Source organism: Musa acuminata, chromosome BXJ3-8 (genome assembly GCF_036884655.1).
Source record: "Musa acuminata AAA Group cultivar baxijiao chromosome BXJ3-8, Cavendish_Baxijiao_AAA, whole genome shotgun sequence".
Lineage (NCBI taxonomy): Eukaryota > Viridiplantae > Streptophyta > Magnoliopsida > Zingiberales > Musaceae > Musa > Musa acuminata.
In genome coordinates this window covers 44,417,776-44,439,546 of record NC_088356.1, presented here as the reverse complement: position 1 = coordinate 44,439,546, position 21,771 = coordinate 44,417,776, and the positions used below count along the sequence as shown (strand labels likewise).

Sequence of the window (21,771 nt, the reverse complement as noted above, 5' to 3'; positions counted from 1 at the left end):
AATTTCGAGCATGATTGAGACTCGAAATCTAAAATCATCAAAAGATTGCGACTATTCGAAATCTTACAAGAAGAATCAAAGGCCAAATCGAGAAGCAACTACTCATCTGGATCGCAGATTTAAATCGATAATGTTATCGACAATTGACACATCCATAGACTTTGAACATGAAGGGAAAACATCTTTCTGAAGCTGGAAGTGCGGCTTTAATCATTTAGAACCCAAGAAATAACATGTTCTTCTAGGCAGATCCAGTCACCACATCAAACCACAAAAGCCTAATGTTGTACAATTGAATTATAGACCTAGCAGTAGGCTATCTTCTGCAGTTCCAAAGTTCCATAGCTTGAGTGAAGCCGAGAAAGAGCAGACTGGTGCAGAGTATCATAAATCTCATGGCAACTTCACTGATGGGAGAGTCTGGATACCTGCAAGGAATGTTTTGGCCAGTGTTTATTCAACCAGCACTGAGATGAAATTATTGCATACTATCAGTTGGATATTGTTCTAAAGAAATTGGTCACTTCCCTGAGCATGTCTCATCACACAACTAAAAATAACATTGCTTCATGATCTATTAGTATGCCACTAGAAAAAGTTATAAAGATTATGAAAAGGGGTCATCATCTAACAATGTCTGGAATTCCAGATATGTTTGAATTTTATATCCGTAAACAATAGCACTTAAAAGGCTTTATAACCAGAAGTAAAGAAGATATTGTAAAAGTTCGGGCGGAAGTGCCTTATGCTTGTATTTACTGCTTGATCTTTGGAATACATTACTAATGCAAAGCATATCATAAAATTCTATCATAAAAGGCAACTGTTTAAAGAAAAAAAAAACTCTGAACCCACTTGAAAGGAAAAATGCCTAGAAATTATGTCTCCACAAACCTTCGAAACTCAATTTTGTCAAACTATCTTGATGTGGAATACATAACATATGATTAATTGCCCAAGACGAAAATACTGCATGGTGAAAAAAAAGAATGGATGAAAAATAAAACATTTAAGAATGTTTAAAGCACACTGGTTCACGTCAAACTCGATAGCTTATTTCAGGATAAACTACTAAGATACCAAAACAAAACAACCATTTACTCTTAATTAGACACTTTTAAAATATAAATTCAAGTAGTAATATACTAGACGCAACAGACCTAGAGAATTGTCAGAAGATGCAGCTTATGAACTGTAGTACAAAGGTCGAGTGGTTGGTGAAGAAGCAGGCCTTGTATTCAACGTAACAACATAAGGTGATGAGTTCTGTGAAGCTTGAAGTGACCCAGCAGTAGCACTGGAGGTGTTTGCTGAAACTGGGTAATGAGAAACAGGAGCAGTTGCAATGGTTTGACCTGGGTACAAGTTAGGCTCTGAAACAAAGCTTCCACCTGACGTGCTAGAATTCCATGTCAACATTTGACCCTGAGGATTTGTTGCTTGTCCTGTAGCTCCAAAATCACTGCCCACGTATGTGGATGTTGGCTGGGGATAAACTTGCCACCCAGAAGTGGTGGGTAAACCAGGAGCTTGGGACATCATTGGTACACCAGTGTCCTGAATAGTGTAGTCTCTGCTTCTCTCATTATGCACCTAAAAGACAGCATACATACATATAATTGACTGTAAGTAACCATGCACATAAAGGATGAAAGTCTAAGCCAGTGTGCTAATAGAAAGACAACAGAAGGACCTCAAGTGCGCACAATTTTATTTTCTTTTTCCTGATGGATAGATATAATTCTTTCAACAGCCAATTTTTGAAACTTCAAAAAGTTTTATTGCTCCGCTTAACCCAAAAAAATTATATATACCTTAAGATTGAGATCAGTATGACGAGAGTATGTCAGATGAAGCTTACAGTAACCACCATCATAGATGCAGTGTCCCTCCAAAGCCTCCTTGGCAACTGACGCAGTCATCACATCTGATGGAACCAAAGAAATGGCACGTAGATAACTTAACAGAGCCAAAACATTAGCTTGAAAGTATAAAAGACAATTATCTCAAATAGTATCATGCTTAATTAAATATAAAAAATCCTTTCTATTTCGAACAAAATCATTAACTATATATCATCCTTTAAGATGTTCAATGTGCACGTGAGCACTTAATCACCTAACAGCTATTAATTGCTTTAGTACCAACTTTCAACAGTTTTAATTTTCACTGCAATATCTGAAAGCGTGTCTGCAGATAAGCTTGACTGTAACAGTCAGGACGAACTAACAAGGAGTACAACAGTTTGTTGTGAAAGGAGGTGATAAAAGCAATATGACAGTAAAAAGACCAGGTAGGATCAGTAAGCATGGATTAGACCAACCGACTCATGACATGACAGGTGAACTGATTAAAATTGGTCTTATAGCAGATATTTTAGGCAAATCAAACAGGTCCTTATACAAGAAATGATTGTGCTTGTGTGTCCAGAAAGGACCAAAGATCAAATTTAGCAGCAAGAGGCAAAATAATACCTCTACCAATGGGAGAACAATCGAAGAATTTTGAAGGGCCTCCCTCCCTAACCATGAATTTTGTAGGTTTTTGTAACAATTGGAAATCCTGGCACAACTCCAATGACAAAAGTCATTGCTTCAACTTTCATGAATGACACTGATATAGTTCCTGAAGGTAGTCAGTCCATGGCATATCAGCTGCACAAATAAGGGTAGACTCCCTAGGGCCAGTTGCAGTGCTTGACCACAAAGCCCTTCTAGAGGTCCCCAAGGAGGTTGTGCCCACCAAGATTATCACACGTGAGGATAATTTAGATAAACATGCCCCTCGCCTCGAAAAAAAAAAGCATTTCAACCTGGATTGTCGTTATTTGTGCATAAAGAGAGAACATTAAGCATATCCCTTGCTGGACGCTTGAACTACATAAGAATTAACAACAGATAAAAACTTGCAGATTCAACACAAAATATCATGCAGAACGACCTGAGAAAGTCACCAGACATGCATCAAGATAAGTCAGCCAGACTAAAACCAGGCAGGCAACAAGATCAGCCAGACTAAAACTCCTGGAGGCTTGGGGAAAAAAAATCAGCCACCCATGTCTCAACTTATTCAAACCAGCCAATAGCCCCCTTATCTGAATTGAGACACTAAAAAAATCTGTCCGGATAATTTTGATTTCCTAAAATCTCACTATTTATGATCAGCAACTAAAATTTCTAGTATCTTACAATTTCCTTACAAAAAACCAAACAGGCATTTCCAAGACTACACAGTCATCATAACTTACCAACTTCGGACAATTTAAAATGATCCAAAAATATTATAAAGGTTCCCACCTTGGGCACCAACAAAATATTATCTCATTCACTTGTATGCCTATTGTAACATCTATATGACCCATGAACAGATGTGACGAAATAAGAAAAAACTCAAATTGACTTCTCAAAACCTACTTAAACCAAAAGTCAGTTTGTGAAGTCAGACCCAAACTGACACAATTTCTTTAGACTGAGAAATTGACCCAGAACCTAAATTAATTGCACCCAAAGTTGACATGAACTGGTTATGATGCACTTATTTTGAGGCCGGGACACATCATGGAAATCACCACCATCAAGAAAGAAAGCCCAAAGGAATGCCCATAACCTGCTAGGGCCAGCCATCAATTCAAAAGCCCTTGGGCATTGGCTTAGAGCTAGGCTGGCCCCAGTATGGCCTAGGCTAACCACTAGAACCCCACGATGTTATGGCAGCACATCGACACTTAAACATCTTCATGGTCACCTGATAGTGTTTAGAAGATTTGAGCAATCTTTACCAGGGTCTCATGAAAGGAAACATAGAGTTCACAATGAAAAAGCTTCAAGACACTGATAAACTCCTCCAAAATAGGAGGAGAATGTAGAGACCCGTTGGAGTGGGATTTATACCCTTGTTTGATATCAAGGGCCTGCCAACCATACTTGCAGTCACCTTGGGTCCAACCAGGCCTAGTTGGTAACCCACCTCCTTGTGAGGGATGGCCAATCCAAGAGCAATCCTATTGGAATATTCAGAATCAAGACGCAATTAATGTCTCCTGCTATCCTGTATCAATAGTGATGCACACGAAACACTACATGTACTAGTCTACACATGCACATGGTGTCAGTCCATAATCTCCTGCCAGCACATGGCAGGTGCACAAAAATAACTTGCTCATGCATCCGCAAACATGCACATAAGCACAAGATGCTACCTAAGTTCAGCTTACAACTATTAATTAGAGGGCACCATAGACAAAAGATAAGTTGTGTTGTGTATTTGCACATTCAATCAAAATGGAGACCAAAATTAAAATGCTTATATGCAATTTACTAGAAAATATCAAACATGAAACATCTTTAATAATTTCCATACCAGAATACTGTATCAAGGCCTGCATGCCACCATTTTTCTCAAAAATTAAAATTTTCTGCACAATACCAAAAGCAGAGAAGACCTGTAATTTGTCAAGAACAAACATTGAGTAGGTTCATTTTGATGTTTAGCTGAAAGTTAAAAACATTAATAAAACATGGAGGTAGATAGAAAATGTCTTACTGTATAAAGAACATCAACTGTCACAGCACATTGCAAATTCTCTATAGAAGCTAAAAGAACATTGCTCTCCGGCTCCTTTTTCTTTCCATCATGACCTGGCAAAGCCTGTGAAGGATTTCTTGTAAATACATCAAGGAAAAACAAGAACGAAAAGAATAAAGAAGCAGAAGTGAATTTGATACATAAAAGTTACCTGCAGAGTTCCCTCAATAGCTGACGCATTCACAGGAAGAAAGGGATTTGTGTAATCCCTGTTCATTAAAAAAACAAAGTTTATTAAGGTTTGAGTTATATGCAAGCCCTAGATTGCGACAAATTTGCATAAAAAATCTAAAGATAGAACTTGATGGGGAAAAAAAATCTACTGTGAAATGTGTGATAATAACATGATAGTGTGATAATCTCATACCAATATTCATTTGTTAACTCTTCAGTTAGTTTAAGAAACATAATACACTCCGATTACAACTAAATCTGAAACATGGCAGTGTAACAAGAGCAAACGAAATTCAACAGTTAAAACATCAATAAAATGCCAAACATTTTTCTTACAAGAACTGCTTAAAACAATGTACAAGAGAAGAAACTATAAGTCCAAATTATGGAATCACAGGATTACCCATGTTGCACAATCACGATAAGAGTAGGTCATCTCTTAAGTTCCAAATTTCCTGCCTGATTACAGGAGGCTGAATTTACAGACATGTACCTTCAGCAATTTTACTATATCAAGGAATTATCATGCCCGAAGAACCCACAAAATTTAACTCATGTCAGCTGCTTGAACTATGTATTAGAACTTGTGAAAAGGGAACATGTTACGCAAGATGTAATTTATGCAACAGTATATTGCAAATATATTTAGTGCTCATCATTGTGAGGAACAAATATTACAAAGATGATTCTACAGAACATTACTTCTTGAGCACTGATCAGAAACTGAAGGAAAACAGGTAAGGTCAAGAAATCAACAAATTCAAAAGTAAAAATATAATGGTAATAAAATCATAAAACAGCCTGTGCACTTCTAGCACACAAAAAAACAACAAAATGTACCTGATCCGATGCGACTGGAATTTGATACTTAAATCTGTGTGGGCTGAATATGAGATACGCAAATGGCAAGATGTAATATGCTCAGGGAGCAAGTACCTGGAACCTTCAAGTTCAATTAGCAATAATTCAAATAAAATAAAAACATATTTTCATACTAAATACAATGCAAAAACACGCAACCTTGGAATACTTCTTCCATCCAACTCATTTCTTGCACTTGCCGCAGTCTCTGCATCCGTGTACTGGATTAATGCCTGCAAAATGATTCAAGTACTGATGGTAAATTACTTCCTGCATTTCTCCTGAAGAGGACCAACACATGTGGTCTCACCTGAAACCCAGCAGCTTTTTCGAATGTGGCAATTTTATGCACAAAACCGAAGGCAGAAAACACCTAAGACAAAATTGAAAAGCTTGTTATGACAAATAGTTAACGAGAAATTTAACCAGCATAGACCACAAGTGTAGCCCCATAAGCTAAAGTCATCCATAGGCACATTAGCATGAGTGCACATATACTTGGAAAAATATATATGCATGCAATATTACAGCTTCTTGTTGTTGTTACTGTTGTCATATGCATGAAAAATCATACTAGAACAATGTCCTCCTAAGAAAATTATGAGGAACACAAGAAACACAATAATAAAAACAGCCTCAAAAGAAAAAAAAAAAAAAAACAGTTTTCGCTCTTGCCAACTGAAATCTTTTATCCATGCATAAACTGCTCCAGCTGTGAAAAGGAGCTCACCCAATTACTCCAGTAAGTTCTTTTGAAGGTAGAAGATATAAAAAAAATTCAACAGGTCAAGTGGAAAGCATCAACCATACATAAGCCAAGGACATTTCGATTCCAAAATATTGAAAATCGAACATACCACCAGATGTTAGAATATTGTTTATGTTATTAAGTCCAACTAATAACCATTTCACAAGGATACAAGGTTTCAAATGTGAAAACGAGATTGTAACATATGTGGTAATTCTCCCAACAAAATAGTTGTATGTAAGTTTTCTCCCATCATTATGGCCCTGCTAGTTCATGCACTGTAAGTTACTAGAAAAGAACAGAAAGAATGAGCATGTCTTTTGCTGAAGAATATTTTTCTTGCGTGCCCCTTACCATAAAAATGATCCAGGCAACCGAAATTCCAATACTTGATAAGACGACCATAAGACTAAAATGGCTCCATGTACAACAAGGGCTCCCAACCAAGAAAACTTACCGAATGAATGACATCTATGCTTACATCACCAGCTTCAACACCTTCAATAGTGACAAGCAAGACATTCCCAGGAACATCACCACCACTCTTGTTATTTGTAATTTCTTGCCTGTTAGAATACTGGATATAGACAGTTTTTCCACGGACTTGGGCTGGCTCAGACGAAGAAGCATAGTACGATACCATTGAAATTGCTTGGTTAAGGTCCACCTAGAGAGAAAGAAACATTTTTAAAATGCACTGAGTAATGAATATAGACTTTAAAAAATGAAAATTAACACAAAGGTTGTACCAAGTAGAACTCCTCTGATGCAAAAACTCCAAGAATTAAAAAAATCACAGTTAAATAAAGCATTCACAAGCATACTACAGTAGAAGAAGGTAGCACCTAGTTGATCCAGAGCATGGAAAGTTGAGACCCTAGTTATACTAAAGTACTTGCTGATCACTGGCATTTTGGATTTATTTTATCGAGAAGATGGAAAACGGTTTACAAGAAAAAGTTTTAAGTCCTGTTGACGCGTAGATAAAGCTGGAAGAGTTCTAATTCACGAAGGATCGAATCCTTCATTTCGTCCTATTATGAATTTTCATCTATGAGAAGTTCCAAAAACTCCAATTTGGTGCTTCTGATCTGAATATGAACAGTCGAGAAATTCAATAGCAAACCCAACATTCTTCGTCCAGCGTAAAAATAGTGTGGATTGTTAGCAATGAGTAGCCAAAAGATAATGTACACATATATCACCAAAACTATCACAAGCAACAAGGCACATGATCAAAACAGAGAGACGATACGGACGAATTCGACGAAGGCCTGGTTCTTGTTGGCGCCGACGTTGCACATGGTGTTGACGATCCTGCCAAAGGGCTCGCAGAGGGCAACGAGCTCCTCCTCCGTGCACTCCCATGGCAGGTTTCGAACGTGCAGCACCTTCGACGGCGTCTGCGTGTACCGAAACTGCTGCTGCCCTCATTGACCCGGCGCCATCCCTTCTACCAATATATATGGTACAAGAAAAATCCCCTCTCCTTTCTACCGTTCAAGATGAGGAATCTCCCAAGGATGCTTCCTCTTGCTAGGATTAGGGTTCGAGGGGACAAACAAAGCAAGATTTAGAGGAAATAAGAGTGTAGCTCTTCCCTCCCCCCTCTCTTTCGCCTTCCTATCCTTCGATGTCCTTTTCTCGAACCGGAAAAAAGCCCTATCGACCCCCGGTTGTTTTGCTACGTTATCGCTTTCCCGGTTTTACACGAACGGAAACGACACATGTGCGGGTCCGGTTGCTTCTAGAGAGAACGAGAGACTTCCTGCCGTGTGCGTGAGAACAACGAATCACACGATCCGGACCGTCGGATTTGTCATCGTCATTCGACGGCTAAACTACCATAATTTACCCATCAAAATAAAAGGCTCGATGCTTAACATAAACAACTTAAAATAATCAAATATTTTCTAAATTAAATAAAAGTCATAAAAAATATCGATCCGAAACAAACAGCTATGTTGAACGACTATGGGACGTGGGACTCGAGACACCGAGTATGCTGTCACGGCACAAACAGCTAGTAAATAAGGCTAATCCATAGTCCAATGAGGTGGCTAACTAAATACGTGGTCCTCATAAAACGGTACGCTTACCGAACGCAGGTTCCGAAGGTGTAGTCAACCGTGACCCACTGTGGTTCAGGAACATCTGAAGTCTAACTACGCGGGTACCGGACACATCATTTCCCTAAAGAATGCGGGCTCAGTAGCAGAACAAAATGCGCTGACTTTGGGAGATATTGGACAAGTACAAGGATTTGTTTTGGTCGAGAAATAGAAAGAGATGAAAGAAAGGTACTAATTTAAAGATAAGTAGAAAATAATCACTGGAGGTCAACAAGCAAATTCGTTGGAAGAAAGTCTTTCACCGTCTTTTCACGTCTTACATAGGATCATCCAATTTGGAAAACAAATATATATATATATATATATATATATATATATATATATATATATATATATATATATATATATATATATAAAAGATTAAGTGCAGGGCTCCTAAAGAGAAATGATTTAGATTTTTTAATAGATAAATGAAAAGAGAAAGAAGAAAAATAATAATTTAAAGATAACATAAAATAATCACATATAAAAGTCTCACCTTCTCAATATTATATTTGGACGATGAAATCTTATCATTAAAAATATTAAAATATATATAATAGAAAATATTATACTTGTACCAAATCAAATATATTGTTTATTTTTTCTAAAAATAAAAATATTTTATCCAAAGAGATATACTATTGGACTTGTGCCCAATTACACTCTCCTAATTATATATATATATAAAATCATTTTAATGAAAATTATCTTTCATCCTTCATCAACTATCTATCTTTACATTAACCCCTTGCTCTCACCATTAGTTATACTATACGTCCTCTCCTCCCTTCCCCTTTCTCCTCTTATTCCTCTTTTCTTTCTCTCTATATAGTGTCGCTTGCCCTGTTGCCTCACACCCTCCATTCTCATTTTGAGTGGTGTCACTCGTTACCTCCTTTTCGGGAGACAAATAAGGTAAAGAGCATAATAGCAATATCCTTCTTCATATGTGATTTGTTGGATTGGAGAAAGATCACAGAGGAATTGGATCGATTGATGGTGGCATAGAAAACGTTAAAGTAGATGAGCTAAAAGAGGGTGCATGTAACATTCTCATGATCAACTAAGGTACCAATGCAAAGGGCACAAACAAAGGGGCACATCATGTTAATGACAATGATTATAATTTTATTTTTATCACAAAAAAGAGATTTAGTGTGGCATCACCACTCGTGCTACTACAACCGATGATTTGGGTGGGAGAGTAGCACAATAAGAGGGTTGATTATGCCGGTGATAATAATACACAATTAATTCTTTGGATTGATCTTCGGGATGGAAGTAGGGTTACGGGAGACGAGAAAAAGGAAAGGAGGATAAGAGAAATAAGGTAATTAGCGATATTACTTGTGTGGGAGCAAGGCGTGGAGGAGATAGAGGTGACCAATGATGTCGTTCGCGATAGATTACGAACAGAGAATGAAAAGATATTTTCATTAATGTGACAAAAAAAAAAAGGAGTGTGTAAGATAAAAATCAATTAGAAAAAAATATTCGATTAAAACCCAACAGTAAGGGTTTTTTAGTTAAAATAATTTTTAAAAATAATATTCTTAATTTGAAAAATAATTTTTTAAATAAAATTATTTAATAATACTTTCATAAAGAAAATTTTAGATTCTTAGACTAATCAACTTTATTTAAAATAAAAAACCACAGATCTAATTCCAAGCATGTTGTCCCGGTGGAAACACTCGCTGCAGCAAGATATGGTAAAAAGTGAGGAAACCTGCCGAAGAAAGGCTGTCATGGAAAGTGTTCGGATATGGCGTGCGGATGATGGTGACACGAATACTAGACGTCTGCGCAAGGGAAGCCGTCCTATCTAAATAATAAAATATCTCCGGCGCTGTATTGCATTCCATCGTTATTTTAATGTGTCCCGAGATCGAGTCGTGAGAGGAAGAGAGGAAGGGCAAAGACGAACAAACCTGGAGATGGATTCCGCTCCCCAACGCCGTCTCCGAGCCATCGCTGGCCATCTCCTCGCCTCCAGCGACCGCGATCCGAACGCTCGTCTCATCGCCAATCCAACCGCCGGCGAGTTCGCGCTCGGTACTCGTCTTTTTCGGCTTTTCTTGCGTTCCTTTTTTTGGGAAACCCATTGAATCCAAAATATTGAAAATCGAACATACCACCATATGTTAGAATATTGTTTATGTTATTAAGTCCAACTAATAACCATTTCACAAGGATACAAGGTTTCAAATGTGAAAACGAGATTGTAACATATGTGGTAATTCTCCCAACAAAATAGTTGTATGTAAGTTTTCTCCCATCATTATTGATGCGGCGGGGCATCTGTTTAAGCCGTGGCCTCGGGGCCGTCGCGGCTCGGTTCGGGGGTCCGAATGTCGGGGATCTCGGGTGGCGTCCTTCGTGGTCTCCCATGGCCTGTCTCGACGGTCCGGTCGGGACGTCGAGTCGGGGGAGTGCGTCGCCGTAGCGCCGGGAAGAGTCGACCCCGTCTGGCACCTGCACAAAGGTCGGGCCGAGGCGCTCAGCCCGACCCCTCCGACGGCTAAGTTAGCGATGTGGAGGGGGTTTCAGATGAAGAAGTGTTTGGAGTCTCCTCTGTAGGGGTTGTCCCCCCTGTAGGGGTTGTGTGTGAGTTTGTCTCTAGTCCTCCTTCCCTCTTAGCATGCGAGGGTATTTATAGGGAAGCTTATTGTACCTGATGTGCCCCCTTGTAGAAGCAGGTAGCGTCTGACACTAGCGCTGGCGTGGCGTGCGAGACCGAGCCTGGGCGTGGCGTGCGAGATCGAACTGGAGCGACTCGGGCCATGGTCTGAGCCGGCGAGTCGCAAGTCGGAGATCGAACTGGAGCGACTCGAGCTATGGTCTGAGCCGGTGAGTCATAAGTCGGAGATCGAACTAGGGCAACTCGGGCTATGGTCTGAAACGGCGAGTCGCAAGTCGGAGATCGACCTGGAGCGACTCGGGCTATGGTCTGGGCCGGCGAGTCGCAAGTCGGAGATCGAACTGGAGCGACTCGGGCTATGGTCTGAGCCGGCGAGTCGCAAGTCAGAGATCGAACTGGGGCGACTCGGGCTATGGTCTGAGCCGGCGAGTCGCAAGTCGGAGATCGACCTGGAGCGACTCGGGCTATGGTCTGGGCCGACGAGTCGCAAGTCGGAGATCGACCTGGAGCGACTCGGGCTATGGTCTGGGCTGGTGAGTCGCAAGTCGGAGATCGACTTGGAGCGACTCAGGCTATGGTCTGAGTCGGCGAGTCGCAAGTCGGAGATCGAATTGGAGCAACTCGGGCTATGCGCCAAGGAGCACAACGCAGGCGGGCAGGCCGCGCGGGTGTGTCTTAGGCCCTGGGCAACATGTGACCGATGAGCACATCTCAATCGGGAAGCCGAGCAGAGGTCGTGGTCTCGGACGACGTGCGACCGAGGAGCACGACGCAAGCGGACAGGCGGTGTTGGCGTGTCTCGGGTTATGGGCCGAGCCGGCGAGTCGCAAGTCGGAGGTCGAACTGGAGCGACTCGGGCTATGAGCCGAGGAGCATGACACAGGCGGGTAGACCGCGTGGGCGTGTCTCGATCGACACGCAGCCGAGGAGCACAACTCCGTCGGGCAAGCTGACCAGAGGTGGTCTCGGGCAACACGTTGCCGAGGAATATGACGCGGGCGGGCAGGCCGCGTAGGCGTGTCTCGGGTTATGGGCCGAGCCGGCGAGTTGCAAGTCGGAGATCGAACTGGAGCGACTCGAGCTATGAGCCAAGCTGGCGAGTCGCAAGTCGGAGGTCGAACTGGAGCGACTCGGGCTATGAGCCGAGGAGCACGACACAGGCGGGCAGGCCGCGTGGGGTGAACTCGGCGGTGTGGCCGAGGGACACCGCTCAGGCGGGCAGACCGCGCTGAGGCGAACTCGGCAGCGTATGGCCGAGAAGCTTGGCGTAGGCGGGCTACGGCCGAGGGACGTGACCCAGATGGGCAAGCCGCCCTGAGATGGACTCGACAGTGCATGGCCGAGGAGCTCGGCGCAAGCAGGCTGGCCGCGCACGCATGGTCACGAGGGTCATGCGGCTGAGGTGTTCGGCGCAGGCAGACTGTGGCCGCGAGGACGCCGCTCAGGAGGGCAGGCCGCGCTGAGGTGGGCTCGGCGGTGTGGCCGAGGGACGTGACCCAGGTGGGCAAGCCGCCCTGAGATGGACTCGGCAGTGCATGGCCGAGGAGCTCGGCGCAGGCAGGCGTGAGCCAAGAGGCGGTTAGGTAAACATGGAGCCTTCGCTTGGAAGAGACTGAGGCAGGGCGGGCCCGAGCGGGCGGCTCTCGTTGCCGCGGTGGTCGGGTCGTAGGGGGGTGCACCGAGCGGGATAATGGTTCGCACTATACCCGTCAGCGCTCGAACTTGATGAGCGAGGTCCTGGAAGGCCTTGAGCGACACGTGCGAGGGGTTGCTGGGGGCGCGCTCGGGCGGAAGCAGACCCGGGTCGTTTGACAGACACCAGTAGCGTTCTGCGGTCGCGACGGGGTGTTCGTCTCGAAGATCTCCATGCGGGGGACTTTCCCCCGGAGCTCCGATCAGGTGTGACCCTCAACTGTGAGCTCGTCTGAGCCAGTTGGATGATCCCTCGACTTTCGAGGCCCTCCTTCTAGCGCCAAAATGATGCGGCGGGGCATCTGTTTAAGCCGTGGCCTCGGGGTCGTCGCGGCTCGCTTCGGGGGTCCGAATGTCGGGGATCTCGGGTGGCGCTAGACCTTCAAGGGGCCTTCAAGGGGCTAGCTACACATTACTTATAGACAAAATCCCGCCAAAAATAGCGACCCTTCCTCTACTCAGGCATGTCGCATCGGGATGACACAACGTCATTCCGCCATAAATGCAACTTGGCAGGGTAGCCAACAGGCGCGCAACGCGTGGCAAACAACGGGCTTGAAGCGCCGGTCTTCTCGAAAACTGGCGATTCACGAAAAGGTTCGTCCCCTGGACTTCCGAATAGACCAAAGGCTACTTGGCCACCCGCATCTCCCACAGCACAGCGTAAAAGATCCAATCGAAGTAGCTCCTCGGTCGCAGTAGCCTATGTCATGCTCCTCGGCCTCATGTCGCCCGAGACCACACCTGCGCGGCCTGCTCGCCCGAGTCCAGCTCCTCGGCCGCAGCCGCCTGCGTCGTGCTCCTCGGCCTCATTTCGCTCGAGACCACGCCCGCACGGCCTGCTCGCCCGAGTCCAGCTCCTCGGCCGCAGCCGCCTGCGTCGTGCTCCTCGGCCTCATGTCGCCCGAAGACCACGCCTGCGCGGCCTGCTCACTCGAGTCCAGCTCCTCGGTCGCAGCCGCCTGCGTCGCGCTCCTTGGCCTCATGTTGCCCGAGACCACGCCTGCGCGGTCTGCTCGCTCGAGTCCAGCTCCTCGGCCACAGCCGCCTGCGTCGTGCTCCTCGGCCTCATACCGCCCGAGACCACACCTGCGCTGCCTGCTCGCCCGAGTCCAGCTCCTCGGCTGCAGTCGCTTGCGTCGTGCTTCTCGGTCCCGTCCCTCTCGCGGACCACACCCGCATAGTCGGCTCTCATGTGCCCAAAGGACCCCCCCCCCCCCCCCTGCGCAGCCCGCCCGCCCGAGGGGGCTACCACCCCTACGGCCGAGCCCAATTTGACCTACGAGTCATTCTTTGAGGTTCCTCGGCCACTCACTACCCAGCGCCGCTACGGCACATCCGACCTTCCTCAATTGCCAAGCTCCACGATTCCCATGCCCTGGGCGGCGAACCGGCCTTCCCCCGACGGAGATAGTTCTTTAAAACCGAAGCCATGCCTCAGACCTCCCTTTCGGCAACTGACGCATAGCTTCCTTTGGGGGGGGAGCATGATGAGGGTGATAATTACGATAAGACTTGCGTGACATCAGCTGACGCCCCACGTCTTTGTCGGGCTGACAGCGCCTGGCCGACACGGGCCGAAACGCCAACCGAGGCCCATTAACGATCACTTAGGCTCGATTCCTCATGCCACGCCAATAGCGATGTCAGACGTTATCATAAGGTACGATCCCGCTCCCTGCGAGCAGGCACGTCAGGTGACACTAAACTCCCCTATAAATACCCTTGCGTTCTAAACGAAAGGGGAGGGAAAAAAGGGGGGAAAACGACAGCAAACACGGGAAAAACTCCTACGACCCCTGACTAACTTGATCATCGGAAGGGTCGGGTCGAGCATCCCGACTCGACCTGTGTGCAGGAACGAAGACGATGCGCCTCTCACCGGACGCATTGGCAAGGAGCCCATTCCCGAAGGAAACGACGACCCACCTCCACGACCGAACTGACCCGAGCCGGCAACCTCTGCAGTCCCGAGGAACCCCCCCTGAGAGATCCCCCGTCATCCGGACCCGAACCGAGCCGCGTCGGCCCCGAGGCCACGGCTTAAAGTTGTTTACACAATCACCTCAGAAACTTAATGTTTTTATCTAGGAGGTACCTCGAATAATCTTATGTATATAAGTTTAGATCATATTCGGTTAATCAAAATATCAACGATATCTTTATATAATATTAATTATTAAAAAAATTAAATCTACTATCGTTAAGTTCTAGAATGACGATCGATATCAACGATTAAGAAGGGCTGATCGATGAAGAGAACTCCAAATAAAGGTCGTAATCACATCATTTCGTTCACAAGATGTCCTCGTGCTGCCATCCGTCCCACGTGCCTGCCGAACAACATCTACCGCACACAACGTTCGCTCGGGCCCAACTGCACCCACGGGGGGCATGCACGCTTCCCTTGTAACTTCGCTTAAAATCCTCCCACTGCCACTCGCCGATTCCAAAGATGGCGTCTTTCAGCTCTCAGACCTTCCGTCTCGAGGCTTGCAGTGGCGGCGGCAACAGCCCTGTTCGCGTCCAGATTAAGCCGGACGATGGCCGCAGGGCGTCGGTTGTGGCGGCTGTTGTCAGGGGGAACGCTATTTTCCCCTGCGGAGGTGGGTGCCGGGTGAGGTTCGCGACGAGGGGCCGACGAAGTGAGATCTTGGTGGCGGTGGAGAAGGGGAGGGGCCTTCGGGCCACCGGAAAAGGCGGCGATTTTGAGCCGGAGAAGGGGAAGGCCGATGGTGATGATGCCGGTGTCAATGTCGGTGCAGCTCCGGCCACGATTGACAAGAGCATGAAGGTTCTGGAGATGCAACACGACTCAATTAAGCAGGTGGCTCTCTGTTCTTTACTTTGTTTCTTCTCATTCTGTTCATCCTCCTCTCTTGGCTTTCAATCATGAGAGAGAGAGAGAGAGAGAGAGAGAGAGTGTACATGGAAATTATATAGAACAAAGATAGAGCAGAGAATATGAACATCAAGTTGTATGACTCTTAATGATCATAAGTAGTGCATAGATTTTGACTAGTTTATCTCATTTCGGAATCTAGTCTGTGTACTAAATATCAGCTTCTTGACTTTCCTCATTTTGTGCATAAATTTTGACTAGTTTATCTCATTTTGGAATATAGTCTGTGTACTAAATATGCAGCTTCTTGACTTCCTCATTTTGGTTCAGGCTGTGGAAAAAAGGAACATAATCTCATCCTTGGGATGTGAAGCTGCTGAAGCAGTTCAGAGTACTGATTCTTCTGCTAAAGGTGCTAAAACCATTAATTTGAACCTAAGTTCAACTAGTGTTTCTAACAGTTTGGTCCAGTCTTCTGAATCTAAGATGTCTAAGACTCAATGTATCGGTAAAACTGAAAATTCTTCAGAGGAAGCAGAAGAGCAAGGTGATATCCTACAAGCTGATGGACTAGCAAAAGATGCAGATCTTGATTCTACTTATGATTCAGTCGAATCATCACTTATTATACAAGAATCTGAAAGGGGTACTGAAGATGAGAATGCTCAGAACCATACGGAAGCAAAATCTGATGGTGTAGATACAGAAGCAGATATTGAGGTAGAAAATGTGGATTCCCCTCCTCTGGCTGGAGCGAATGCCATGAATGTAATAGTAGTTTCCGCGGAATGTGCTCCTTGGTCAAAGACAGGTATTGATATTTTTAGTATTTTCGTATTTTCCGATTGATCTTTTGCTGTATTTTTACTCTTACCTCTCAAGTACTGAAAATTTGTTGTATCAAGTCTATGCTCCACAATTGGTAATGAAGTGAATGACTGTTGTTTGGGTTTATAAAGTGTTATTATGATATTAAAATAAGATTCACTGGCATGTATCATTTTTAACTTCAACAGGAGGGCTTGGAGATGTAGCTGGGACTCTGCCAAAAGCTTTGGCTAGGAGAGGGCACCGGGTTATGGTATTTCTCCTTTCCCTTTTGTCGATTAATTTCTGTTTGAACCTCAAATCTCACGTTAATGTTGGTGGTGACTCTAGCTATTCCACAGAAAGGTAAATTGGAATAGCAATTCAAATCATAAAACTGCAATTACAATGTGCAGGTTTACCAAACTAGAATAATGTTAGTCCAAAAGTTGCTTCCTTAATATTGCTGTTGCATAGCCAGTTCAATCTTTCTTTTGTAAATTATAGGTTGTTTCCCCAAGGTATGCCAATTATCCTGAATCCAAAGATATAGGTGTTCGCAAATATTACAAAGCTGATGGGCAGGTCTGTATCTGCTGTTTCATGTCATGGTTTTTAGATTTAGCTATAAATACATACTTATCCAGTTGATGTCATATTATGGGATGCAGGATCTGGAAGTAAATTACTTTCATGCTTATATTGATCGTGTGGATTTTGTATTTATCGACAGTCCAGTTTTCCGTCATCTAGAGAACAACATTTATGGGGGAGACCGGCTGGTAAAAGTTTTTTGCAATTTTAACACCTGTAAATTAGTCAATCCAGTTTATTCACTTTTTGTTACTTCATTTTTTTGTGCACTGAAAATGCAGAAATGACCTTCTACAAGTTATTTATATTGTCTTTTGCTAATTAATGCAGGAAATCTTGAAACGGATGGTATTGTTATGCAAGGTAGCTGTAGAGGTATCTCCTTTGTCCTAAACAACATATTCAACTATCCATGATGTACATAACAGAATATGTCAGTATTAGAAATTCGTAGTGAGCATTTGTCTAAGATTAATGCAGGAAGGGACTTCCAACATGATTTCTAGTGTGAAAAATATAGTCATGTCGGTGGCCGCTTCAGTGCTGCTTTGAGTTAGTACTTGATAGTCCTTGAGGTGCTTAACTCAATTGCAAATGCCAATTCCGAACCCTTTTTCCCACTTCTTTTTTCTGGTTCTGTATCGTTGTTTCCTAGTTCATGCAGATGTCTTATGACTGAAATTAGCATTGTACAGTGTTGTCTTAGGTCTAAAATTTCATTACAGTACCAGTAGCAGGACCCGTTCAGAGGGGTAGGTATCGGTCAGCACAGTATCAAAACATTCAGTGTGTATATATATATATATATATATATATATTAAAAATTGGATTGAATACGATATGTAACCGGGCAGTACTAGTATAGAGGTATCCAGTCAGATCGGTATGTTACACTCAGTATACCATACATCTAATTCTATGGTTCTGCATACTAATTGTCGATGGAGAACTGACTGTGACTTTGGTATCAACGAACCTTAACAAAACAATTTACTGTTTAAAAATTTTGGAGTTTCATACAATTTCTGATTCTTGATCGATGTTTTAAAAGATGTAAGATATCTCTGTGCAGGTGAAATTATTTAATAGGCCAAGTTTATATTAGAAAAAAGACCTAGTTGTTAAACTCATTTCCATTTATTAGGCTTAGGAAATTAAGAACAAGGCCACTGACATATATGGTTTTCTTTGATACCTTATGTTTTTTTTCTATTATGATAGAGTCAGTGGAACTTTGTGCAAGGATTTACCTTACGTTAAACACACAATGGTAGTTACTCTCCAATGTTGTTCCTCTGCCAATTAACAGATATTAAATCATAATACTTTTGTTTAATCATCTAAGTTTTTTAGAAAATTGATGGAGTAATCGAGTGGTTGATGCAAATAACTGAAGGCTACTCTAGCATACTTAGTTCTTACTGCCTCTATCCTCCCTGATTTCTCGGCCTTACCTTTGCATCCAATTTATCATTGTTTCTGTTATCTGCATATGTTGTTTCATATAATTCCCTGAATTTTAACCATTGGCTAGTTTCTCTTTTTCTTTTGCCTTATAATTCTTCTAAAATCAAAAGTTATTGTAAATTATAATCTATTAGGATTTATCAGTATTCTGGCTTTCATGATAAGCAAACCAGTTTTGTTGTGAAGCAGATAAATTTGCATACCACTCATGTTATATTTCTTCGCAAGTCTGTAGTCGGTGTATAACCAAACACTTAATTCTATTCGAACAATAAGATTTAGTTTTATGGTAAGCATCCTTTTTCTGTGGATATACCTTGTATTTTTCATTCACAACTTGTTAAACATATGTCATTGTTTCGAGTTTAGACTGATACAATTGCAGGTTCCGTGGCATGTTCCATGTGGCGGCTTATGCTATGGAGACGGAAATTTAATTTTCATTGCGAACGATTGGCACACATCACTTCTGCCTGTGTATCTGAAAGCATGCTACCGCGACAATGGCTTGATGAAGTATGCCAGGTCCATCTTGGTGATCCACAACATATCCCACCAGGTTAGCTCTCTCGCATTTTATGCTGCATCTATTAGGTTTAAATTCTCTCTTCATTTAGAAGTTCAATTTGCTGAGTTCGGTAGCCTGTGAGATCCTCAGAACTGCTCAAAGACTGTTAAATTTGCCAAGACGATATCTGCAAGTTTGCAGTTCTCTCACTTACCTTATCAGTAAACCAAACACTTTCTGACTATTTCTCATCACTGAATCAATGATCCAATTATACTTGCATGAATTCCTACAGCTGCATTGTATTTCTTGAAGTTTAGGTTGCATGATGCCCCTGGCCATATTGTTTTTGTGTGACCCGAAGATATTGATCATATGTTGTACTTAATTTTTCATGAGTCTATCATGGTTTTTCCCAAACCTTGTTATAATTGCATGACATTTGAAGCACTCTGTTTTATTAGAAACCTTCTTTACATCCTTCTCTTTTGCATCAAATGAATGTTTGTCTTCTTAAACTCTTTTTGAGCAATCAAAACATGTCCACTTTCAATTTCTTTTCTCCCCCATTTTTGTTGAAGTTGCTTCATTTCAAACTTGCAAAGATTTCTGAGTTACCACCACCAAAGAAAAATCATTTCGCTCAAAATGAAGATGAAATCATTCATCTTCTCTTCTCTTTTTCTACTGAGAAGAATGCTTGAATCTGATCCTGACATAGAAGTTTCATGGCATCATTCTAAACAACTTAGGAAACTACGAGTTCGGAATCCTTATCGTCTGCATTCTACCTGTGTGTCTTGTCCAGGGGCGTGGTCCAGTTGAGGACTTCTTCCATGTCGACTTGCCCGATCAACACATGGACCTCTTCAAGATGTATGAGCCGATGGGAGGTGACCACTTCAACATCTTCGCGGCCGGCCTCAAGACTGCTGACCGCGTGATCACCGTCAGCCGTGGCTACGCATGGGAGCTCACAACATCCGAAGGTGGGTGGGGACTCCATGAGATCATAAACGAGAACAACTGGAAGTTCCAAGGCATCGTCAACGGGATCGACACAGTGGACTGGAACCCTGAGCTGGATCTTCACCTGCAATCCGATGGCTACAGAAACTATTCCATTGAGACTCTGCAAGCCGGGAAACCACAGTGCAAGGCGGCGCTGCAGAAGGAGCTCGGCCTCCCTGTCCGCGAGGACGTCCCCCTCATCGGATTCATCGGCCGGCTGGATCACCAGAAGGGCGTCGACCTCATTGCGGGTGCGATGCCTTGGATCGTCGGGCAGGACGCGCAGCTGGTGATGCTGGGCACCGGACGGGCCGACCTGGAGGAGATGCTGCGCAAGTTCGACAGGGAGCACCACAACAAGGTGAGGGCGTGGGTGGGGTTCTCGGTGAAGATGGCGCACAGGATCACCGCAGGGGCGGACGTCCTGCTCATGCCATCGCGGTTCGAGCCCTGCGGGCTGAACCAGCTGTACGCCATGAAGTACGGCACGGTCCCGGTGGTGCACGCCGTCGGCGGGCTTCGTGACACGGTGATCCCGTTCGATCCCTTCAGGGAGAGCGGGTTCGGGTGGACGTTCGACCGGGCGGAGGCCAACAAGCTGATCAATGCGCTGGGGAACTGCCTCAACACCTACAGGAACCAGAAGGAGAATTGGAAGGGCCTGCAGACGCGAGGGATGGCACAGGACCTGAGCTGGGACAACGCCGCCAAACATTACGAGGAAGTCCTCGTCTCAGCTAAGTATCAGTGGTGATCTTTGAGAACATGAACGAACAGTATCTATCTCAGCTATCTGATGATCCAATCCGGATCTCTCTTCAACGAACCTGAAAAGATTCGCCGAACATTGAACGTCTGTAAGTATTGTGTGCGTCCGTTTGATTGATGACATCAACATTTTGACACGTCTCTCTCTCTATCTCTTCCTCGCTGTCGAGGACAGCCCAGTTTTGTTGGATTCTGTGATTAGCCACCGCGTCGACAGCCTCTGCTGCGTACGTGCCAGAGGAAAACAGTCGCACCTGCACGCATAAATACACATCGATTCGCCATACATGTTATTGGTTGGACCAAGAAGCAGCGTCTTCTTCCTCCTCAGCGCTGGAAACCATGGAGAAACCATTGCCAACTGCACCCTACCACTCCCTCGCACTCACAGAGCCCGTCGTGCTCCTCTTCAACAAGACCATCTCCATGGGGGTCGTCCTGAAGAATAAGATATCCATGGGGTTCCTCTTCCGGCACCCAGCGCCGTGCGCATCGGGGGTCGTCGATCGTGTCAGACCCGGCGACTCGGCCGACGCTAGCGAGGCGCCCGAGTTGACCAGAGAAGACGTGGAGACGGTGATGGAGATCATTACGGGCATGCCTTGCGGCGCGGACGGTGAGCGGCTCGAGGAGCTGCGTGGCGTGTTCGAGGGGGAGGAGCCGAGCTTGGAGGAAGTGGCGGAGGCGTTCTCCGTCTTCGACGATGACGGTGACGGGGTCATAGAGCCCCTGGACCTGCATCGTGTTCTCTGCAAGCTGGGCTTCCCGGAGGGGGCGGCATTGGAGGCATGCCGACGGATGATCGCGGCGTACGACGAGAACGACGACGGGAGGATCGATTTCAAGGAGTTCATCAAAGTTGTGGAGGGCAGCTTCTTTGATTAATTATTCTTCCTTTTCTTCTTGTCGTCATCATCGTCACATCTATCAATGCGCAAGCAATTAAAACAAACCTAATTT

General features: G+C 44.3%; 3 protein-coding genes across 7 annotated transcripts; 2 read left to right on the top strand and 1 right to left on the bottom strand.

Annotated features, from left to right (window-relative positions):
* Positions 1-90: 90 nt before the first annotated feature.
* Positions 91-8,057, bottom strand: LOC103974193 (polypyrimidine tract-binding protein homolog 1). Of its 4 annotated transcripts, XM_065162234.1 has the most exons (11): positions 7,627-8,057; positions 6,825-7,034; positions 5,930-5,992; positions 5,779-5,852; positions 5,599-5,694; positions 4,736-4,793; positions 4,543-4,647; positions 4,360-4,441; positions 1,815-1,927; positions 1,161-1,593; positions 91-428 (listed from the first exon to the last, which is right to left on the bottom strand). In XM_065162234.1, exons 1-10 carry the CDS (start codon positions 7,669-7,671, stop codon positions 1,186-1,188), a joined length of 1,254 nt encoding a protein of 417 aa, XP_065018306.1. In that variant the 5' UTR covers positions 7,672-8,057; the 3' UTR covers positions 91-428; positions 1,161-1,185. The 4 variants fall into 4 exon arrangements, with proteins under 4 accessions (XP_065018306.1, XP_065018305.1, XP_065018307.1 ...); XM_065162233.1 differs by lacking the exon at positions 91-428 and having other exon boundaries at positions 991-1,593; XM_065162235.1 differs by lacking the exon at positions 91-428 and having other exon boundaries at positions 991-1,593; positions 4,360-4,414.
* A 2,190-nt stretch (positions 8,058-10,247) lies between these two features.
* LOC135644557 (soluble starch synthase 2-2, chloroplastic/amyloplastic-like) lies at positions 10,248-20,948 on the top strand. Of its 2 annotated transcripts, XM_065162239.1 has the most exons (9): positions 10,285-10,536; positions 15,023-15,641; positions 15,987-16,467; positions 16,673-16,737; positions 16,971-17,028; positions 17,103-17,245; positions 17,388-17,432; positions 18,910-19,083; positions 19,841-20,948. In XM_065162239.1, the coding sequence occupies exons 2-9, from the start codon at positions 15,270-15,272 to the stop codon at positions 20,795-20,797; spliced, it is 2,295 nt and encodes a 764-aa protein (XP_065018311.1). In that variant the 5' UTR covers positions 10,285-10,536; positions 15,023-15,269; the 3' UTR covers positions 20,798-20,948. The 2 variants fall into 2 exon arrangements, 1 of the variants encoding a protein (XP_065018311.1); XR_010498509.1 differs by lacking the exons at positions 15,023-15,641; positions 16,673-16,737; positions 16,971-17,028; ... (2 more) ...; positions 18,910-19,083; positions 19,841-20,948 and having other exon boundaries at positions 10,248-10,536; positions 15,987-16,068; positions 16,186-16,236.
* Positions 20,949-21,153: 205 nt separating this feature from the next.
* Positions 21,154-21,696, top strand: LOC135644227 (probable calcium-binding protein CML46). The gene has a single exon (XM_065161698.1). It carries the CDS (start codon positions 21,154-21,156, stop codon positions 21,694-21,696), a length of 543 nt encoding a protein of 180 aa, XP_065017770.1.
* The last annotated feature ends 75 nt before the right edge of the window (positions 21,697-21,771 follow it).